This window comes from Euprymna scolopes, chromosome 6, assembly GCF_053919585.1.
Source record: "Euprymna scolopes isolate OS-2025 chromosome 6, ASM5391958v1, whole genome shotgun sequence".
NCBI lineage: Eukaryota > Metazoa > Mollusca > Cephalopoda > Sepiida > Sepiolidae > Euprymna > Euprymna scolopes.
In genome coordinates, this window is record NC_136487.1 from 7,965,587 (window position 1) to 7,986,594 (window position 21,008).

General features: G+C 36.9%; 1 protein-coding gene across 1 annotated transcript in view; it reads left to right on the forward strand.

The window, feature by feature from the left end:
• LOC145277487 (dynein axonemal heavy chain 5-like) overlaps window positions 1-21,008 on the forward strand; it is a 690,378-nt gene that overhangs the window by 365,021 nt on the left and 304,349 nt on the right. The window contains exons 21-23 of the mRNA XM_080128869.1: window positions 3,486-3,704; window positions 11,435-11,736; window positions 17,862-18,102. Coding sequence (XP_079984995.1) covers window positions 3,486-3,704; window positions 11,435-11,736; window positions 17,862-18,102 — 762 coding nt within the window. The remainder of the gene's footprint in view (window positions 1-3,485; window positions 3,705-11,434; window positions 11,737-17,861; window positions 18,103-21,008) is intronic.

Consider the following 21,008-nt stretch of genomic DNA (forward strand, 5'->3'; position numbering starts at 1 on the left):
GATCAGCGCATATACACTGAATCGGACATTAAAACTTCAATTTTAAACAACAACTAAATTCTGAACCAAATACCATTATGACTATGAAGAAGAGGAAATATTTTCTTCATGAAGACTCTTACCAGTCGAAAATTCGAATTTCTAAGTAAATGTGTTTATCTTAAACAATTTTGCATTCTGTGTTTATTTTAAACAATTCTGCATTCTGGTCTTTTAAATGTCAAATCTATTCTTCGTTATGAGCCTCTATGAAAACGTTTGTTTTTTTTTCGTCCAGATTTTTTTTTCTAATGTGATTCCTAAGATGCGTGTACTTTAATCTGAAACGAGTGTTTTTGTTAATTTGATAAAAACATATGTTGATTGTTGGCAACGATTAAAGGATTGTAAGGGTGTAGTATTTCTCTGACTGATTTGAGCTCGTTAATACGTTGGTGTACGTGTGTGTATGTGCATATGTACTAGCATGTGTGTATCCATTTTGTTTTTTGTCTTTTTTTCTCTCTTGTTTTGTGGATATGGAGTCTGATTGTAGAATAATGCATTTTGTTATGATTTTGTATATTGTAGGGGTGTGTGATCCGTAAATGATTTTAGTACTCCTTCACCATTTTCTTATAGACTAGCGGGGGGGGAGGTACCCGGCGTTGCCCGAGTGTTTTGAGGTGTGTGTGGTTGTTAATGAAAACCTAAGAATAAGCGGATAAAAAAGAAAACAACGAACGTTAAAACTTAAGCGAGGGGTACCCGGGCGGTGGGGTGGGAGTGGGGTAATCAAAACATAAAAAAGCACAAAAAAAACTAACGTAAGGCAAACGAACGATGTTAAATGTAAAAATCGAAAAAACAAAAACAAAAAAGAAAACAGAAAAACCAACGTTAAAACTATAAAAAAAAAGAACACGTGAAAAATGGCTTAAATAAGCCTGTTTCGATATTAAAATTTACAAAATCGGTGGGTACCTGAGTGTTTTTGGGTGTGTGTGATCGGTCAGGGGTGGGGTGTTAATGGAAACCTAAGAAGCGAAATAAAAAAAAAACAGAAAAGCGAACATTACATGAAAAATGGCTTAAATAACACTGCTTATTAAAATTTGAAAAATCGAAAAAAAAAACATTTCACACCATGATTCGAACCCAAAACGCTTAGATAACGACCCAACGCTCTAACCAACTGAACTAACACGACGTATATGAAATTGAGTCAGTTCTTCAACTATTTACACTAAATCAGGTCATGACGTCATCTGACGCATGCGTCGAACCGATCTCGTCATGAGAGGACGGTTTTTGTTGACTCCTCCCCCTGTAGAAATTTGTTGGTTTCAGGGTGAAAAAATTAACGTTTTTGGCCAATTTTTCGATATTTTTCGGGCGAAGGATGGATCTTTAATATGATGCCACGTTTGTTAATATTTGTTCTGTTTGTCAAAAGTTTTTAGGGGACACACAAACACACATACATACATACATACACACATTTTCGCTTTTATATATATAGATGTTTAATTCCTTGGTGTAATCTATGATCTGTCTTCCGAAAATATGATAAAAATGCATTGAGAATACTGGTAACTATGCAGAAAAATAAATTCTGAGGCATATAAGGGAGCTTATTATAATCGTACCACTTCCGTCTCCGTAGCTTTTTAATTTGCTGAGTTTAAAAAAATACGAGACTTTACTTTTAGAACGACCCTGGTCAATCAACGCAAAACGTAGTAGATGACGCCTGCTTCTTTAATGGGTTGAATAGCTTAACGGAAGTGTTCACTTTCAAGCAAAACGCGCGCAATTTCTTCCACTCACAAATAAATGATTTCAAACACTTTATATCTCCTTTTATTTATATCAACTAACAACAAATTACGATCCGCTAACCATCCGGCTAACTAAACATACAACATGTCTACTATTTTATACAGGAAAATCGATTCGGTGTTGCCCGGAATTTATAAGAGTAATAATACAGTATCATACCTGATAATTAGTACATAATAATCCAAATGTGCTCAATTCTGTAGATAGAGCAGTTAAGCGCACAGATATAGAGTGGGGGAAATTTTTCACAGTGGATTCAGCTAGACGGGTGTTTTTCGTGAAAGATTGGCGAGGGGGGACCAGAGATTGGAGTTCAGACGAGCATCTGCCATGGAAATAACGATAAAACAAGGACAGGCTCGCAACGTCTCTTCTGTGGGAGAGAGGTTGCAGGGTAGAGAAAAGGGAATCCCCCACTAAGCCACGAAGTCTATTTTGTACTCTGTCAAGGCAGGATAGGCTGTTTTTAGCAGCTCCTGCCCAGATATGGCAACAGTATTCCATCCTTGGACGTACTTGGCTTTTATATAGATAGAGAATTGCATCAGTAGTGGTATATTTTCTGGAGCGGTAGAAGGATCCCACCATCTTTCCAGCGACCTTGGCAACAGACTTGATGTACGTGTTCCATTTCAGATCAGGAGTAAAGGTCAAACCCAGAAGCTTGTCAAAACACGGGGCCTCACCCAGACGAGAGCCATCCATCACAATTGATGCCGGATGGGGATCAGAGCGTTGATGATGTAAGGATAGGAGTTTGGTTTTGGATGCATTAAAGGTAACCAGCCACATCTACTCTATATCTGTGCCTAAATCAAAACGCAGATTCCATGAACAAAGCTTCTTTCTTAGAACTGCACGCCTGTGGAACTCTGTTCCGTCTGCCTGCTTCCCTCCGGACTACAACTTGGATGTCTTCAAGTCCAATGTTAACAAATTCCTAATGAACCGCCCCCTTAAGTAAACATTTCAGCAAATCTCCTCACTAACGTAATGTACTTGCAATAACTCTTATCCCTGAGTGGCTTCCGGGCCTTGATAAGTGGTGATCACTGTGTAAAAAAAAAAAAGCGCAACATTGCCAGGAGAAAGATTTTCTTTGCTATTTTTTTTATTATGTTGAATAGTAAACAAAGTACATAGTGTTGCCCGTTAACCAAAATATGAATTATACAATATCATATACGATAAAGAGTATGGGTTAGTCAGTCGAAAGTACACAATATCCTAGATAGGGTAGATATGTTTAAAGGCCGAGTTGTCCGAGAAAAAAACAATGCTACTTTAGTTTGTTATACTATTTTATACACGAACATCTACTCGGCTTTGGTCGGGATAGAAAGTGATAGATAGTCATCCAAAAGTGCTCAGTATCCTAAGAATAGCAGATGTGTTCGAATGCAACTTTTGTTTTATATTTGTTTTATATATGCTATAGCAACTCATGATCAAATTAATTTGAACTAGATTGCCACTTTCATGATGGAAACGAGTTATTGTATCATTCTCCCATCCTCTCTGTCTGTCCCTGTCTGTGTCTGTTTCTGTCTTTTCCTTTCTCGCACTCTTTCTGTGCACGTGCTTATATTTAAATGTGGGGTTATGGCAGTTTACTGTGCAGAATGTTTATCGATTACGTTGGAATGAATATGAATTCATTTCAGGAATCGTATGCCATGTTGAACAAGCACAAGCTGCCCGTTGCCCGAGAAGAAACCGATCCTTGCGATACTTTGCGTTACTCTTGGGAGAAACTTCAAGTACAGGCGTCGGAGGTCGCCAGTCATTTGCTGGAATTACAACCAAACTTCAGACATGAGCTCATCACCAATGTCAAGGTTTTTGTTCAGGACTGCAGCAGTTTTTATGAGGAATACGACAACGTGAGTAAAATTAAAGTTTTGTACTGAAATACGCGTGTGTGATTACACAGTCTAAATATTATTTTATTAATCAATATTAATTTGACGGGTTTCATTATGTTTAACTAAAACCTAATATATAAAATTATTTTCGCGGAGATTTTATTGATAGCAATTAATCTGAGAAATTAATATTTAATTCTCATTAATATTTAATCCTCATTAAGATTTAATCCTCATTAATATTTAATCCTCATTAATATTTAATCCTCATTAATATTTAATCCTCATTAATATTTAATCCTCATTAATATTTAATCCTCATTAAGATTTAATCCTCATTAATATTTAATCCTCATTAAGATTTAATCCTCATTAATATTTAATCCTCATTAATATTTAATCCTCATTAATATTTAATCCTCATTAAGATTTAATCCTCATTAATATTTAATCCTCATTAATATTTAATCCTCATTAAGATTTAATCCTCATTAAGATGTGTTTTCATTTTCTTGATGCATGTTACGAGGTGCTTTCAATAAGTTTGCAGACGTTTTTCGTGTGGGCACTTTTATTGATAGTACACACATGCAACACTAGTTCCCTTCAAAGTAATCTCCTCCAGTTGTAGTGCACTTATTGTACCGTTCCAACAACTTCTGGAAGGTCCCATGAAAGTCTTCTTGTGTGAGCGTTTCAATGACTCTCTTTACAGTTTCTTTCGTCTCTAAACTGTCTCATAACGAGAGTCTCTAAACTTCTTTCTCCAGCTTAGGAAATAACCAAAAGTCACAGGGAGCAAGGTCTGTACTATAGGGAGGGTGAGGAACTATCTTAATGCCCATTTTGGCCAAATAATCTGTGACCAGGATGGAGTTGTGGATTGGTGCATTCGCGCAAATTTTCATCATCTTCAGTTCCTCGCGAATAAGTTTGTGTACAGTTCATACATCAAACTGCGCACGTATTGTCTCTATAGACACACAACGGTTCTTAAAAATTAACTTCTTTATTTGGCCAATCAACTCAAATGTTCTGACTTCCTTACTCCCCACACACCTCTTACCATTCCTCACAGACTGTCTTCCTTCCTTGAATCTCTTTTGCCCCCCCCCAATGCTCAATTTATGCAAGATAGTTCAGAAGCATTCCATACATTTCTGTGACATTTTTTCAAGTTGAAAACAGGCTTTTATTGCATATCGTTCTCCTAAAGTGATCCCACGTTCAGATTGCATTTTTTACATTCACCAGCTGTGGCAATCAGGCTTTAGTATGATGTATTCCCATTCTTGCTGTAGCTGTTCATTTGAACCCGAAATCATAAAAATTAGTCATCTCATAAGATTTATAGCAATAACATACAGAATTTTCAAGAGTCGACAACAATTTTAAATGCCTGTACAAAATAGTCTGGAAACTTATTGAAGGTACCTTGAATTTTAAATTAAATGCGTTTCGTTTCAGTTTCCCTCTTCCGACTGGGGGCTCTATTTACATGGCGCTATTTTTTTTTTTATACTTCCACCTGAAATACTATTCAGTTCTTGGACAACTTCACCAAATCCTGATATTTTCCAAACGTGCTACTCATATACCAATATAATTTTCATTTTCGTTAGTTTCAGCAGCACAAATATCATCTTCGCCGTTTAAATAGCCAATTTGAGAGGGCTATTACTGTTTATCATGAATGTTTAAGATGAATGTTTTACATGAATGTTAGCTGATAAATATTATTTGTTTGACGAAATTAGTTTTCTCCATTTCTTCTATTGGGGGATTACAGAAATAAATTAGGATTAAAATTCGCCTCAGAAGTCGACGAAAAGCTAATGGAACGTTTTACTTTCTTTTATATTTTTACTTGAAAAGTAAAAATATAAAACATTTTACATTGGATTTCGGGTAAAGTGATGGAGTTCTGGTTTCAAAAAGTTCAAGAGATCCAATAGTAATATAAAAAATATATAAAATAAAATAAAAACCTTTAAATTATGGTTGCATGAAATTTCTACTAAAATAGATTTTAGTTCTTTAAAAATATGCTTATTTTTTGGACATAATTTTATCTTTGACTTATTATCAAGAAATAAAAAATTTATCATCAGAAAAGTTTAAAGAGTGAGATGAAAATGGTAATAATATTTTTATAATAAAAAATCCTACGAAATCTCGATGCTTTACTCTAATAAGCGAGGACCGAAATCGGTTAGCATTAACACTACTTCTTTTAAAATGCATTTACTATTTTCAATTGCAAGTGTACACACTCTGTCAAAAATGACGAGAACAATTATGTTTCGCCAGTGATCGCATTAATGTTCATATTTATATAAAACTAGCGGGGGTACCCGGCGTTGCCCGGGTGTTTGGAGGTGTGTGTGTTTTTTGGGTAAATCAAAACAAAAGAATCGTTGCCGGGTGTTTGTGTCGGGGGGGGAGTTAAAAAGTTTTGGTAGGTAAGTAGGAAGGATCGAACCCGAAGCCTTGAGATGAAGTTGGAAAATAAAGTGTGAAAAAAAAACGTAGTAACGGAAAGATGTTTGAATTTATTTAAGTATTAAGAATTGGCAGGTGCCCGTACTTGATGACTTAATGAGGTCAACTTTCACTGCGGGGCAGTATTTTATTTACTGCGGGGCATTTTTTTTTGGGGGGGGGGGTTATTATACGAAAAAGCCGAATCCATACACGGCGATCGAAAAATGTGGAATATTTAGCTTTTCAAAGTCGGGCAAATTAAATAGACAGGCGACCCACATTGTTATCTCTTAGATATTATCATTTAGACGTGATATAAAAAGTTTGAAGAAGGAGCGACCCCTTCCCTCCCCCGAGAAGACCGAAGAAAAAACCCTCCTGCGGACATACACGCAAACGCACACACACACACACACAAACACACAAACATTTTCGCTTTTATATATATAGATAACGTTTCAATTTGGGAAGTAAAACAAAAAATTAAGAAAAAAGAAAACATCTCAAACTGAAAAGTTATTAACAGAAAAAGGACTGAAAAACGTATAGATCATTATAAAAAGAAGAAAGAAAAGAAAGAAAATGTCTGATCATGGAAATAGATTGAATGTAAGGAGTTATCGAACTTGCTGTTAGTTTATCGATTCCCCTAAATATGGGAATTTTTTTTTTTTTTTTTTACATAGGCATCACCACATTATCAAGGCCAAGAGGCCACTCAAGGATAAGGGTTAAAGAGTGTACAGTAGAAATTGGACATTATAGTAATCATTAGTAATGAAAATTTGGTAAAGTTGATAACTTATATGGAACGGCTCATCAAGAACTTATTTAAGTTAGACTTGAAGACAACCATATTGTAGTCAGCCGGAAAGCAGGAAAACGGAAGACAATTCCACAGGCGTGCAGTTCTAAGAAAAAAAGCTTTGTTCATGGAATCTACGTTTAGGTTTAGGCACAGATAAAGAGTGGGGGGAATTATTGATAGTGTTTACAGCTAGACGAGTGTTTCTTGTGAAAGTTTGGCGAGGGGGGACCATAGATTGAAGCTCATTCGAACACTTTCCATGAAAATAGCGATACATCAGAGACAAACTCGCAACATCTCTTATGTGAGATAGAAGTTGCAAGGAAGAGGCTACGAAGTCTATTTTGAACTCTATCAAGGCAGGCCAAGTCCTTTCTAGCAGCTCCTGCCCAGATGTGGCAACAGTACTCCATCTTTGGACGTACCTGGCTCTTATATAGATAGAGAATAGCATCAGCAGTGAGATATCTACCGGATCGATAGAAAGATCCCACCATTTTTCTAGTAGCCTTGGCAACAGATTTGAAGTACGTGTTCCATTTAAGATCAGGAGTAATGGTCAAGCCAAGAAGTTTGTCAAAACTTGAGGCCTCCTGAAGACGAGAGCCATTCATTTCAATTGATGTCAGATGTGGATCAGAATGTTGATGATGTAAAGAGAGAAGCTTGGTTTTAGATGCATTAAAATAACCAGCCATTCTTTACCCCATTGTACTACGTGCTCAAGATCAGAGAAGAGAGAATTGGAGAGAACTTGGTCATTTACTGTCTTAGATGTGCTACAATAAATGGTAGTGTTGTCGGCATAGAATGTCTACAAATGATGTAAGGATGTGATTTGGAAGATCATTAATGTAGATCAGGAAAAGAGTTGGGCCCAGGATGGACCCCTGGGGGACACCGGCATTAATACTGTGAGCTTCTGATTTTTGCCCCTCAACTACTACTCTTATGAACCTATCAGAAAGAAATGAGTTAATAATTGAGAAGACATTTCCAGCAATACCATAGCTAGAGATCTTATGAAGTAAACCTTTATGCCATACCCTATCAAAGGCCTTAGATATGTCAAGAGCAATTGCCCTAGAAAGGTTGCCTCCGTCGAGAGATTTGCTAATCCTATGAGATATAACTGTAAGCACATCTGCTGTAGATCTAGCAGAACGGAAACCATATTGAGTGTCACTAAGAAGGTTATTTTTGTTGAGATGGTTGATTACTTCTGTATTTAACACAGATTCCAGCAACTTACTCATGACGCACAGGAGACTTATTGGCCTGTACTTAGAGGGGGATGAGCGATCACCTGAATTCTTAAATACAGGGCATACTGATGAAATTTTCCAGGGAGATGGGAAACTATTCTCCTTAAGACAACGTTTAAACAGTTTTGTAAGTATGGGCGCTAGTTCAGGTTGAAGTCTTTTGAGTACTATAATTGGAATACCGTCAGGGCCAGTTGCTTTACTGGAATCAAGGTTTTTTGATTAGCTTGGCAACATCACGTACAGATATACGTATATCACATAGCGTGTTTTCTGATACAGGAGGAAATATTGGGGGTTGGCAGCCTTGATCGCAAAGGGTAGAATTAGCTGCAAAGTTCTTGACAAAGAGTTTGGCGTTGTCTGATGCTGACGAGATTACCTCAGGTCCATTGATAATAGTTGGGATGGAGCACACGCTTCTATTCATGATTCTGTTTGCTATTTGCCAAAACTGGTGGGAACCAAGCCGCTGCTCAGCTACTTTGGACTTAACAGATTGAGCATACAACTCTCTTGCATTCTTTATTACTTTCTTACAATGGTTGCTGGCAGTCCTGAAAGCGGCTTTAGTATTCATACATCTATTACGTTGGAAACAGTGGAAAAAGTGATTTCTGTGCGCAATGGCAGCAGCACATTCTGGAGAGAACCATGGCTGGCTGTTAGGTTTTTGCTGAAACTTTTTCGAGGGTATGAAACGGTCAATACCTACAATTAACCATTCCGTCAGGTCTAATACTATAGAGGACACATCCTTTTTAAACATGGAATGCAGAGGTAGATCAGATATAAATGTACGGAAGCTATCCCAGTCAGCCTTAGTGTATCGATATACTGTACGATGGAGAGGTACGTCTGGGGACTTATTACATTTCATTTTTATCTTAACTGATACAACAGAGTGGTCGGAAGAGCCAAGAGGCGACAGAACAGAAACTGAACATAGTTCAGGGCAAGTTGTGAGAAAAAGATCTAGTAGGCTCGCATACTGGCCATCATTGTCGGGCACACGGGTGGGTTCCTGAACAATCTGAGTGAGGTCATAGGCAATGGAGAAATCATGACAGAACCTTCCCTCATCATCGGTCTTGTTAGAGTGGGTCAACCATTCGACGTTGTGAACATTGAAGTCACCACATACGTGAATGTTAGCTGAAGGATAAGCAGATAAGACTTGGTCAATTTTCTTAGATATGCTTTGAAAGATAGTAACTCCGCTATTATGGGGGCGATAGAGAGTAAATATAAATGCCGTAGTGTGAGCTAAAGCAACCCGGAAGCACATATAGGGTAAGTTAGGATCTTCCCGCGAGATGTCCCTACCACATGGAAAGTTATTCCTAATATAGGCACAAATTCCATGCCCATGGCGATCTTGGGGGTCAGATTTAGAAGTTAAGTTAGAGTATCCTTTAATTGCGAACTCTTCTAGGGAAATAGCCTGTCCAATGCCAGTTTCACTTAAAAATAAAAGGCCTGGTTTAGTCTCCTGTAATTGGGTTTCAACTTCATCCGACCATTTATTATTTCGCTAATGCATACATACATACGTATATATTTATATATATATATATATATATATATATAGTAAATTATGAAAATATATGGCAATTAAGCTAAACGGAATCTTTTGTGTTTCATCCCGATATTGAATTGTCAGACTACAATACACGGAAGTCGTGTTACCTAGTATTTTATATATTCAGGTGCTGGTTAGTTTAACTAACCAATCAATCAGATCCATGTTTATTCCCGTCCGCGATTAAAATTTTCATTGACCAATGTCCGGGCTTCACTTAAACAAAGGTTTGGCTGATTACACATTCTTGTTCTATTGTTCTGTTTATTATTGAGTGATGCACCATTTTCTTTGTGAATGCGTTGAATTGCTAATTGATATTATCTCAACATATGCTTAAAAGTACCTTTATTATTAATATTATTATTATTATTATTATTATTATTATTATTATTATTATTATTATTTTATATGTAATTAAATCCTAAAGTATAGTTTCTTCTGTATATACAGTTGTTTGCTACTTCATTCATACAGTTTAATATCATTTGGCAGTTCTTAAAGTTTAGAATTTTAAATTACTTATTTGACATAATCTACAATGATCGTTTAAATTTCTACCTGTACCGACCTGTCATATTATTTTCCTCTCGACTATTGACAAATGCCCACTTTCTTTGAACCACCAGTAAGGCGCCGCTAATACTGTTTTATTCTGCGTTTTTTGTTTTTGCAATTTAATATGCTTTTAGGATCGTAAAATCTGATTTTAAACTCTGAAGAGGTTATTCCTACGTAAGACTGCTTGAAATTTATAATTTCTTCAGATATTGCGGTTTGGTATTTATTTTGTTATAGACAGAATGTACGAATTCTTGTTACAACTTTTTTTTTCATTATTTCTTTTCTTATTTCTATCTGGTTCTGGATATGACCTTAAACTATATCGAGTGGTGAGGCCCCAGCTTGTGGGCTTTGGGGAGTGTGAACCCACGTTTTAATTGCCATTACTCCCAGGTCCACTCTGACCCGGAGTGGTAGTACCTGTTAGGGTCTCAACTATGGGTTAAATAGAAACCGACTTGAAAACAACAACTATTTTATTAACATTTTTCTTTAAAGTCTTTGGATTCGGCATTAAATAACTTGAAAAGGGTTGATATGCCGTAAAACAAAAACAACCAACCAACCAACTAACCAACCAATCTTATTTCTATCTAAGTTATTACTATTTGTAGTAGTTATAGTTTTTTTCTTCTTAGTGTTAATTTTTAATGTTGATATATTGGTCACTTTTATGCATTTAGTTTATAATTTTTTTCTCTACTTTTTCTCATTTAGTATATTGTTATTATGTACCTTTATTATCGTATCTAATTTTCGCAGCAACTATACGAAGATTTAATTTAAGTTTGAAGTAAATACTGAAAACCGATACGTAAAATATAATATCTCCTCATAAGATTTCATGTGGTTACATGAAATAATAATACATAGATTTTTCTCCTGTAAAAATGAGGAAAAAATATTATCGTTTACTTGAAATGAGTAACGTATGCGAAATTGATGATTAAATATCGTTAAATTTGTACATTAAATACTGGTCTTTATTAATCTCTAGTAATCCCTAACTGTGCATATTATATCATATTTTTGTGATATTTTTCAGTCTGGCCCAATGGTACCAGGTATCGATCCACGGGACGCATCGGATCGATTAATCCTATTTCAGAACAATTTCGACAATCTGTTTCGTAAGTACGTCACATACACGCGCGGTGAAGAACTGTTTGGCCTGCCCGTCACTCAGTACCAGCAGCTGCTACAGATCAATAAAGAGTTGAAACTTTTACAGAAACTCTACGGACTCTACAATAACGTCATTGACTCTGTAAATGGCTATCAGGATATTCTGTGGGCGGATCTCAACATCGAGGCTATTAATACAGAACTACAGGATTTTCAAACGAGGTCAGTCCGACATTTTACCTTCGATATAATATTAGGCTGGTAGAAAAATTTGCCGATTTAAAATTTCATCTTGAGAATGTATGTTTTTAAAACCTTTCTTCATAACAATAACTATTGCTGTTCTCTCAACGAACTTATAAATGTCCCCCTTGTAAAATTCTTCAGTTTTTGCTGTGAAATATGAATCTAACTCATTTTAAATCTTCTCTTGGTCATCTGAATGGTTTTGTAATCGTCGAAATAAGTGGAAACACGAGGAAGCTATCTCAGGAGAATATGCGGGATGGGTCAAGACTTGCCAATCAAATTTTCCTAGGAAATCTTTGGTATGTAAGGACGAGCATTATTACGATGGAAGTTTAAAACTTTTTTTCTATAAAACGGCATAAACTTTTACACCGACCTGTGACGTAGGTGTGTGGAGTTGTGCTTGTGAGTTCACAAGCCGTAATCGTCCATATGTGGTTTTCCTTTACAATCAGTAAAAATATTTATTTCGTATACATGACGGTGTGTTCGTGTCGTAGGGACACTGTTATGCCTTGAGCATAGAAACCAATTTTTCAACAATCAGAAAAACAAAATTCGGTAAAACATTTGTTGAAAAGTTTGGAAAGAACGCAACAACCTCAGCGGAGTATTTTTAATAGTATAACAGGGATCCGACCCACAAGTTTGTAAGGTGTCTAGTATTTAAGATATCACGCACATGAGAAGGGTTTATTTTCAGATAATCGAGTGGCTTCTGTCCGCAAAGAAAAACTTGGGATGAAGTTATTTCTTGGGTCTAAAGTGAAGTTGGAGGCAAACTGTCGGTCAACCACGCTAGCCTTCTTTGTTGCTGTGCAAATAACTTAATGGTCGTCGGAAGGAATTTTTTTATTGCCCATTGTTTACTACACTGTTATAAATTTTGCAGATCGCGAGTTCCTAATTTCTGCGACTCAATGCGTTTGCTGCTGATATCGAAATGCTTTCTGCTGGCTGCAGCTATTTCACTCTTACAACTATTTCTACCTTTTATATATTTTTGTATTTGCACTGAATTATGTTGGATAAATCAACGGAATATATGTTGCCTTTGCCTTTGAGAAATGGCCGTTTCAAAAGTTGAAGAGAGTGGCATTTGTTATAAAACTTCCGTGTGAGAATATGTACTTTTATTGTTGCTTTAAACCATTCAGTAGACTTATCTGCGTACTCTTCCATAGGAAGAGAAAATATACTACTACATGGGGCATGTTTGATGTGATCCTTGATGATTTCCCAGTCAACCTTCTTAAAGGCTGACTAGAAAACCATAAAGGTTCACATCACATCAAAGAAGGAAACAAATAATTTTAAACAGAATATCAATAAACTACAGTAGAAATTAAACAATATTTGATAAGTAAAAAGAAAAATTACTTTACTGTGACAGTTTCTAAAGATATAAGTTTAAGTAAAGACATGAACTACAGATACTAAGAATAAATAGCTGTGACGATTTATTCGTGGCCTTCCATCCAAAAAAATTATTGGCAGCTTGCTTTAAATAGTGCTTTCGAATAGAACCGAATATATTTATAGAATTGAAAGCGAACCACAATTTGCATTTAAGCAACTGTGTGTATTTCTTTTTTCTTCTTTTACTATAAAAATTCAATTGTTTACAGAAAAATAATTTTTCCCTCATGGGGAAAGAAATAAGTTAATTTTGAACAGAATATCAATTTAAAATAGAGTCGAAATTAAGCAAATATTTGCTAAGTAACGACAGGAACAAAAAAAAAACACTGTGACGATTCATTTAAAGAAAGCTTAGATGAAGCGTTTGCATGGCAGATTAAAACGATAATTATTAGATTATTGATAAGTAATACGAAATCGAGACGTGAATAAATTCACGAAGAGACGATACAAAGTTGAAGAAAAAGACATCCAAACATCGTTAATAAGGCCAAATTTATCCACAAAAAGATTTATGAACCAAACGATATTCAAATTCTTTTTTTTTCTACTGTTTATTCACCCTAAACAAGGAATAGGTTACTAAGTCGTAAAGGGATACTATTTGGGACCGGATTTGCAGAGATACTATGTAGAGAGTTGGGCAGTGAAATGTTTGTTCATATTACACTTGAACTTCTGCATGTCGGTACAGTCAGGCAATAAAACGAACTGCTGCGTACTGATACAGCCTTACAGAGTGAGCTAAACTTTACAATAATGAACGAAGGAACTCTGCAATCCCTGAATTAACTCTGTAACAAATTAAAAAATAATGTTAATCTGAATTAACACACGATCGCAGAAATCACGTACGTAACACACACATTGGTCTTATACATATTCCACCAAAAAGTACTGTATGTATAAACAAGACCGATAGCCATTAGTCGCGTGCTCTTGTGTAATGAATGAATGCGTGAATGTAGGATTGACATGAAATTCTTAAAGATAAACTAAAATGACCGAAAAATGGGCTGAAATGATTTAATAATTAAAATGTAAATGACTTAGAATGACTTTAATGAACTTAAGAATGGCTTGAATGCTTAAAAAATAACTGGAATCCTTCAAAACCAACTTGAATGATCTGAAGAATAACTTGAATGGCTTTGAGACTGACTGGTTGTAAAGTAGGTGATGATTTTACATTAAATTAATACAGAAAGGTGACCCCCCATTTATATCACAAAGTTACAAACATAAGTACAGTATGTAGTAATAACAGATACTACACTTTGAGGTATTTATTTGCTCCCTCACTGAGCAAATTAGGCACAAGGCCGATTTTAATGTGAGGAGTGAAGGGGAAATGGGGACCAACTCCCCGTGGAGTAGGGGAGCTGGATAGTGACAATTGGTATGAAGGGTTGCCCCTTCATTGACCAAGGTCTTATGTGCGGGGTCGCCCCCACATATGGTCTTTGCTTGCAGTATCTGCCGGAACAGATACTACATTTTGATCTTGGCCAAAAGGCCAAGAAAAGGGTATTTATTTGCTTCCCCACCGAGCAAATTAGGCACAACGCCGATTTTTAATGTGAGGAGTGAAGGAGAAATGGGGACCAACTCCCCGGGGAGTAGGGGAGCTGGATGGTGACAATTGGTATGAAGGGTTGCCCCTACATTGACCAAGGTCTTATATGTGGGGTTGGTATTTATTTGCTTCCTCACCGAGCAAATTAGACACAAGGCCGATTTTTAATGTGAGGAGTGAAGGGGGAATCGGGACCTACTCCCCGGGGAGTAGGGGAGCTAGATAGTGACAATTGGTATGAAGGGTTCCCCCTACATTGACCAAAGTCTTATATGTGAGATTGCCCCCACATATGGTCTTTGCTTGCAGTATCAAAAGGCCAAGAAAAAGGGTATTTATTTGTTCCCCCACCAAGCAAATTATGCACAATGCCGATTTTTAAAGTGAGGAGTTAGGGGGAAATGGGGACCAACTCCCCGGGGAGTACGAAAGTTGGATAGTGACAATTGGTATGAAGGGTTGCCCCTACATGGACCAAGGTCTTATATGTGGGGTTTTCCCCACATATGGTCTTTGCTTGCAGTATCTGCCGGAACAGATACTACAATTTGATCTTGGCCAAAAGGCCAAGAAAAAGGGTATTTATTTGCTCACCCACCGAGCAAATTAGGCACAAGGCCGATTTTTAATGTGAGGAGTGAAGGGGAAATGGGGACCAACTCCCCGTGGAGTAGGGGAGCTAGATGGTGACGATTGGTATGAAGGGTTGCCCCTACATGGACCAAGGTCTTATATGTGGGGTTTCCCCCACATATGGTCTTTGCTTGCAGTATCTGCCGGAACAGATACTACACTTTGATCTTGATATATAATTTATTTCGTGAAAATGAAAATTACAATCAAAATAATTCAATGTAAAATTAAAATAAATTAAAAGCAAAATTCAAATTTACTAAACAAATTTAGGCACAAGGCCCTTTAAGATCTGGGTGGGGGAGTGTTGCAGGATCTTTGTTGCTACAGTGAAAATGGGGTCTTAGGCGACTTTACTCTTGACTGGCAACATTTACCACAATACCTGCCAAGAAAAAGCTTAAAAAGGTTAAGAACAGCATCTATTAACAACAGACCTTTGATCTTAACCAAAAAGGCCAAGCACAAAAGTGTTACGGACAGACCGACAGACCGACCGACCGACCGACAAACCGACAGACCGACGGAGTGACTTATAGAGTCGCTTGCACGTGACTAAAAATGTATAAATATTTTTTACTCGTTGTAAATAAATAAACTCGGTATCTATTTTCATTAATTGATGTTGTTGATCACGCAGTGCTAATGCAACACATATAATGTCTCCTCTTTTTAATTAAAGTATTTATAATTGCGCCATATTTTTTTCTGATTGATGCACTAATTTTTAAGTCACTTCTATAATGATAGACTTTTTTTTTTTTTAAGGCCAATTTCGTATCAAACGTCATATCTATCCATATGTCAAATTACTTGAAATCCAGACAATATTTTTAAAAGATCTTTTTATGAGGAAATGCTTACATAAAACACAGTGCGTAATTATTCTAAGAGATACCATCGCAGACTATAAAATCAACTATGCCGTGTTGGGTGCCTATCGGATATCTTTGGAAAGTAATGAACCCTGTATTTCTCTAAATACATTTTTATTCCATTTTCTCCCCAAACAAGGCATACCGCCATTTTGATGTAGGGGGCTACTATCGCGGACATAAGTTGCAAGGATACTATGTAGGGAGTTGAGCAGCAAGATGTCCGTTTACATTACACTTGAACTTCTGCATGTCAGTACAGTTGGGAAAACAGGAACTCGGAAAGGAGTTCCAAAGTCTAGCAGTTCTGGGAAATAAACTGTTAGAGTAGAAGGCTTTCTTACATCTAGGGATCTCTACTGTGTAAGGGTGGGATTTTGCTGATTGATTTGTCGAGGGTATTTACATGGAAGGGGTACAAGGGCTTCTAGTTCGTCGGAGCATTCACAATTAAAATACTTGTAGAACAGGTAGAGGGATGTAACATTTCGTCGATGGGGCAGAGGTTGAAGCTTTGATGACAGTTTAGCACCTATGATATGGGGAAAATATAAACTTGTTTTCAGTTAATCGTATACAACGAATCGTTAATAATATTAGTTGACCGTCATCAGATAATCTAAAAAGGTTGATAGTGAAAGCATTAACGCAAAAGCAAAGCATTTTTTTTAGTTTTACTAATAAGTTATCGATTATTAAGCCTTAAAGCCACTAGAGGATAAGCGCTAATGAGGTGGATAGGTGTACTGTTGAATGATGATGCTATCAATCAATAATAAGGATTAAAAGTGTTCTCTTTCTCTACACAGTCGAACAAAGCATACCATTAATGGCACATTAAAATCATACGACATGTGTTCGATTTTTCCATATCACGCAAATTATATACAATACTAATTTTTTGCCATATCACGCAAATTATATACAATACTAATGTAACGTTACTAAAGTAACTAATGTAACGTTACTAATGCAGCTAATGTAACGTTACCCAACACGTTGTACCTATTTACAATGCCTCCCCACGGGACAGAGTTAGACACCAGGGTCGTTTTTTAACGTGGAGAAAAGGAACAAAAATAAAAAATTGTCTCAGTCGTGAAGGATCTCTCCTTCACCGAAAGAAAACAAGAAATGGAAGGGCAGCATCCGAAGAACAAATACTACACTTTGATCTTGGCCAAAAGGCCAAGTAGTTTTTTTCTCAGTCGCAAAGTAGACAAAGAAAATGAAACAACTTCAACTCGCTTTGTCCTGTTGTAACAACGACAGTTATTTCCTCATTCTCCCGCCAACGTAACATCTCTGTAGTGATCGTCTTTTCGGACGTGCTCTCTCCTTTTTTATAGTCTTTTTTTTTTCTTACCGTGACGTCATTTCATTCACGGTTCCGTATTTGCACATAGCTGTCCGCGCTATGTTACATTAACTGTTGTGTTTATTTATATTTTAAAGTGTTTATTTAAAACAAAAAATTCTTTATGACTTGAAGGTTTGTTATTTTTTGTTGTTTTTTTTTTTCCGCGTTATTGTATATTGTTCGTCCAACACATTAAGTTAAACAAACGGCGAATAATGTTTTTCTTTTTCAGATGCCGTAAGTTGCCGCGGGCTCTAAGGGATTGGCAGGCTTATGCAGATTTAAAAAGAAAAATTGACGACTTCAACGAAATTGTGCCATTATTACAACTGATGAGTAATAAGGCGATGAAAAACCGTCATTGGCGGAGGATGACGGAAATTACCGGACACTCATTTGATATCGAAGGAGACACATTTCTGTTAAAAAACATCCTGGAGGCTCCAATACTTACGTACAAAGAAGAAATTGAAGTAAGATCTTCCGTTTCCAATGAGTTTGCCGTCGTGATTCATTTGAAAAACTTTTCATTTGTTTATACTCTTTACTACTACTACTACTACTACTACTACTAAGACTACTACTACTACTGCTGCTGCTATAACATTGAAGTAAAAATAATGTTTTGGTTTTGTAAAATATTTTTTTATTAAGTATAATGGATCACTGTTTTGCGTTTAAGGAGGTTTTTATGAAGAGATTGGGAATTTGTTGACGTCAAATTTTAATAGATTTTATAGGAAAGCCGACAATCAAGGGACGCTGCGCATTTCGAGAATAGCTGTATTGTTTGTTTCAGGAGCTTGATGAGGAATAACATGATGTCACACATCAAGTGCAACGCATGCCACTGTTGGGAGTTCTGTCTGTCTATCTATCTTCCTCCCTCTATCTGTCTGTCTGTCTCTCTCTCTTTCTCTCTCTCTCTTCCTCTGACACACACACACACACACACACACAACACAACACACACTCTCTCTGTTCCTTTTTTATCTCTGTTTTCAGAAACGATCATTAGTTTATTTATCGAACATTTGAACTTAACCCATTTCCTTCAGATTATCGAACGCCATTGAAATACTGACATCAAGTGCCTCAAATTGTTCTGAAAGTATGATGTGAATCTTGGGGTAATTTTTTACTTGGTTTCGGCCTTAATATTTTTCCTTTATAAGTTTTCGAGTATGCTGTAAATGAATATCGCATTAAAATTTTCCACAATGTAATTTTATATATTATAGTTGTTGGCCATCCTTTCATCACGTGGTTTGTTTACATTAGTTGTCCACGAGGAGTAAAAAAATCAAAATGGCGGACGATAGATAATTGGCGCACGTGTGTTTAGAAATAAAGTTGAAAATGCAACGAAAAAGTTTTTTGTCCTTTTATTTTTGAATTGTGTTTTAGTTTTGTTTTTTCTTTCTTGTTTGAGTATATTTCGCTGATTATTTAACGATATAACGGCATGTTACATTTGCGACAGTGAGAACGTTTTAAGAATGTTTTTGGAACAAAGATTGTTCAGCGTTCTTTAGGTTACCATTTGAAGAAATATCACGTCGGCGGTTTACCAATCTCTTGGGGACAGGATGGTCCGCTGTGTGATAGACGACCCCGTCTCCATTAATGGTAGAGAAATTGAAAATTGAAAAAACAAAAGGTCGCATAATGAGAACGAAAACATACCGTTATATATCAGCGAAAGAAATGCAATTTATTTACATAAATATACATGAAGAAGTGATAGAAAGAATGAGAGTTCATTGAAAGATGAGTAACATTACTTGAGGTTGACTGGCTAGTCAGGAACGCGGTGGTGGCTCATGGCCCCAACGGAGCGGTGTTTGTCACATCTTGATTGCTTGAAAGTCCGGCGCAAAAGAGGAAGAAATATGGGAAACAGGAAGTGACGTAACTAGGTCGCTTTTCTGAGTTAAAGGGCGACAACGAGTTAGGCTGAGAGTTTTCAACTCCCACAGGACCTATCAGATTGGCGACTCTCTTTTGAACCTTATCTAGGAGCGAGAAACTAGTGGCAGATGCACCAGCCCAAATATGACAACACTGCTCCATACATGGGCGAATGGTGGCCTTATAGAGGTGCAGGATACTTTCGGGCGTTAGTAACTTTCTAGCACGGTAGAGAGAACCCACCTTCTTCGCAGCGGTCCTGACGATACTCTCAATGTAATTGTTCCAAATCATGTTTCCTCTGAGCGTTAGGCCGAGGTTTTTAAAAGATGTACTTTCAGATAACGAGTCATTAGCCATTGCTATTGATGGTAGGGAAGGGTTCTTGTAATTATTGAAGGAAACGAGTTTAGTCTTGGCAGCATTGAATGTGACCATCCATTTTTGTCCCCATTCCACTGCAGATCGGAAGTCATCCTCTAGTGTTTCTGCCATTTCTTTAGATATGTGTTCATTTGTTTTCCTGTCGTGTTTGTTATAGAGCATGGTGTGGACAGCATATATACCCATCTCACAGGTAATTTTGTCAGGGAAGTCATTTATGAATATTAGGAATAACAGAGGTCCAAGGATAGCCCCTGAGGCACTCCCGCATTTATATCATATTGTTTAGATGTAAGACCGTCGAGGACAACCTGGATTTTTCTCTTATCTAAGAAATTTAATTATGTTATGTATTCTTCCTATATGATCTGATACTATATGATCTGATTTTCCTGAGAAAACCTTCATGCCATACCCTGTCAAAAGCCTTAGATATATCTAGAGTTACCGCTCTACCCTCTCCCGCTTTGTCCGGTGACTGGTATATACGTTCTGAGATTACAGTTAGGATGTCTGCTGCGGAACGGGCTTGCCTAAATCCATATTGTTGGTCAGTCAGAAGTTTAGCATCTGTAAGGTGATGGAGTAGAGCTTGGTTAATTATGGTCTAAAATATTTTGGCAAAAAGTGGGAGGGGGCTAATGGGGCGATAATTTACTGGATCAGTTCTTTCGCCAGAATTCTTGAAAACTGGTACTACAGAAGCAGTTTTCCAGCAGTCCGGAAAGCAAGATTTATAAAGGCATTTGTTGTAAAGTTTGAAGAGAACGGAAGCTACTTCGGCGGAGCACTTTTTTGATAGCGCAGCTGGAATGAGATCAGGTCTACATGCTTTTGCAATGTCAAGCTTGTTTATGATAGCATGCACCTGAGAAGGGGTGATTTTCAGATCGTCTAGTGTGGTGTCTGTCCGCAAAGGAAAGTCAGAGAGGGGGTGATTGGCAGGGTCCAGTGTGGAGTTGGAGACAAACCGACTGGCAAGCATATTAGCCTTCTGGGTTGCAGAGCATGATTTTTGGACAGTGGGGGGAATTGTTGATTGCCCATTATTTACTACACTGTTGTAGATTTTCCAGAAGTCGCG